The 2,704-nt window shown below is 28.4% G+C and overlaps 1 protein-coding gene across 1 annotated transcript in view; it reads left to right on the forward strand.

The window, feature by feature from the left end:
• Positions 1–1,526, forward strand: part of LOC107453353 (protein extra-macrochaetae) — a 12,967-nt gene extending 11,441 nt beyond the window's left edge. Inside the window, exon 2 of the mRNA XM_016070144.3 lies at positions 1,057–1,526. Coding sequence (XP_015925630.1) covers positions 1,057–1,137 — 81 coding nt within the window. The 3' untranslated portion in view covers positions 1,138–1,526. The remainder of the gene's footprint in view (positions 1–1,056) is intronic.
• The last annotated feature ends 1,178 nt before the right edge of the window (positions 1,527–2,704 follow it).

Consider the following 2,704-nt stretch of genomic DNA (forward strand, 5'->3'; position numbering starts at 1 on the left):
AATATATATATATATATATATATATGTATATATATATATATATATAAACACAAACATTTTTTTAAGGTATTATGCGAAATATTCGGTGATTTTAAAGGAAAATGTAAAAAGTGCATTTACAAAAAAAGGTGATAGTCTAGGCATGGTTGAACCAAGTTGATATTTTCTTGTGTTACCTACCACTTTAGCTTTGAAAAGTCACTATGCACAGGCTATTCAGAGCTAAAATCCATATATATGATATAGATCCTTGTAAATTTGTATTTATTAACATATGGTAGCAGAGATGTCAACTTTCCTCTGCTTTATAAAAAAATTAATTCTAGTGGAAACGAAATTTAAATTATTTTTAGTTTAGTATTTTTCATTATAAGTCATTTTTCCACCTCCACGAATCGAAAATTCAAAGTATTATATGAAATGCATCTTTATTGAAGGCATCTCGTGGTGACATTACTAGCTTTACTATTTAATTCGCTATCAATTTATTATAACTTTTGTAGAAATCAGAGCAGCATCCCTGTGGTAGCCTTAATTATAATGCAAAATAATTAATTTTAGTAAAATTCTTACCACTCTTTATTATAACAGTTATTATTAAAAAGATGCTAGAATTGACTTAAAAAATAGTATTCAATTTATATATGAGTTCATTTTAATTGCTGTGTTTGTTTTTACTCATTCTATAATTTCACAATGATTTCAATAATTTGCATCATGCACAAGATGTTTGGTATATTCTAAAATTTTACCGACTTACCTTTCACATAAGTGGCTTGGTAAAAGTCCGAAGTATGCCTTAATATGATTCCATTTCGACTTTTAAGCATGACTTTGAGGCAATTTTCATGCCTCTCTGCCAAAGATTTACAAAACCAATTATGTAAATCCTAGGTTTCCCCAGTTAAACCTAAGATTTTCTTGAGTTTGAGTTTTGACAGTTGTTACATGAAAAACACGAAGTCTTGTAAATTCTTGAGCTTACTGGTAAAACTTTTTTCCAAAGTGATTTTTCATTGTTTTCTCCCTTATAGATATTTTATTTATCTTTTTCAGGTCAATCCACTCGATAAACTGCCATCAATGCATCGTCCAGATGTGATGTTAAAAAGTATTTCACGTTCGTTATCAAGCTAAAATTATGAAACTCTAAAGTGTGCCATCTTTTCATTACTGTGCAATTTTTTCTCATTTCTTCTTCAACAGGGCAAGATTGCAATCAAAGTCTAAAGGTGCTCTTGCAATTTCTGCAAGTAGTGTCATTCCTGTGCACCCTACACTAATAGTGATCTAATGTAAATAGACTCACAATATATTTTTCACTTTTTTTTGTTCGGTTGATTTTGTGCATTCACTGTGATTAACAGTTTTTTATGTGTATAGAAATTTATTCCACAATTTGTAAATTTTGTACTTAAAAAAATTACTGTGTTTATTTTCTCTTTTGCTTTGTTCAACAGCAGTTATGAAGAATAACGTCTTTTGTCATGTAAAAATTGTAAGGAAAATTAAATATTAAATTAAAACCTTTTGTTTCATTTTTAATGTTCTTAACATGTTATACTACTGTTTTTAAGCTCTTTCAATTTTAACTTTATGCGAAAGGCTCTAATGTGAAATAAGCACGGGGAAAATTCTTCTTGTGGCATATGTTTTAATGTATTATTTTTTGCTTTGTTAAATTGGTTTAAAATAATTTTCCCCAAGTTTATATGAAACGCCACTTACTCGTGTTGAGGTGAATTTTTTTTCCTACCAATAGTGATTGATTATCATGTAAACACGAGTAGTTTAAACAGTTTATCACCAGGAAAAAAAGTCAACCGAAATCTTTTTTTCTACGTTAAAATGAAGTTTTTAGGTACTCAACTCTTTAAATTATAATGTCTCTAAACATACTTGACCACCATCAACTCTCTCTAGTATTTATAATGAGTTAAATAAAGTAATAATTGAAAGAGTTAAGAATTACAGAGCACTATGGAACAGCAACTTTTAAACTGGTTGAGTCTGATGCGCATTGGAAGATGTTTAAATAACTAACTTTTTAACAGTTTGACGAAATAATTAATTTTTTGTAATTTGTTATACCCTTGTGTTTTTTAATTTAATTATTTTTTATTATCTTCTTGGTTTTGAAAATTATTTCATTATTTGAGGATTACAACTGGTTAGTATCTCAACTTTTTTTTATTTTTAAATAATGCATATAGGGGTTCTGAATTATTTATTTAGGACCACACGTTTAAAAATGCTTTATTTTATGTGCATTGAGTTTTTGGGGGTAATAAAAATGTGTTTAAGTTAGTTAAAATTATTGCATATCTTAAAAATGTTTTATTTAATGTATGTGAAGATTTTTAGTTCAATTTTTAACAGTGTGACACGCTATAGGAGCCCAAAACATTTCTGTGCCCGGGGGCCCTGCTTGTGAATAAGACAGCCCAGCTTGTTGTCCATTAAAAATGACATCCTAGTGCCTTTATTATTGTGTCATCAAGACTCGAAAGAATCTTTTCTAATGTCTTGAAAATAACAGGTTGGTGAATCAGATCGAAGTAAATAACTTTATAAACTTTACCATACTTTAATATGTAACAGTTATTTCTTGAATCTTGCTTTTGTGTACACACATTCAAGCAACAAATTAGAGAGAAAAAAAGTTTTCGGGATATCAAGACACATATTTAAAATTTATTTAAAA

Source organism: Parasteatoda tepidariorum, chromosome X2, assembly GCF_043381705.1.
Source record: "Parasteatoda tepidariorum isolate YZ-2023 chromosome X2, CAS_Ptep_4.0, whole genome shotgun sequence".
Classification (NCBI taxonomy): domain Eukaryota; kingdom Metazoa; phylum Arthropoda; class Arachnida; order Araneae; family Theridiidae; genus Parasteatoda; species Parasteatoda tepidariorum.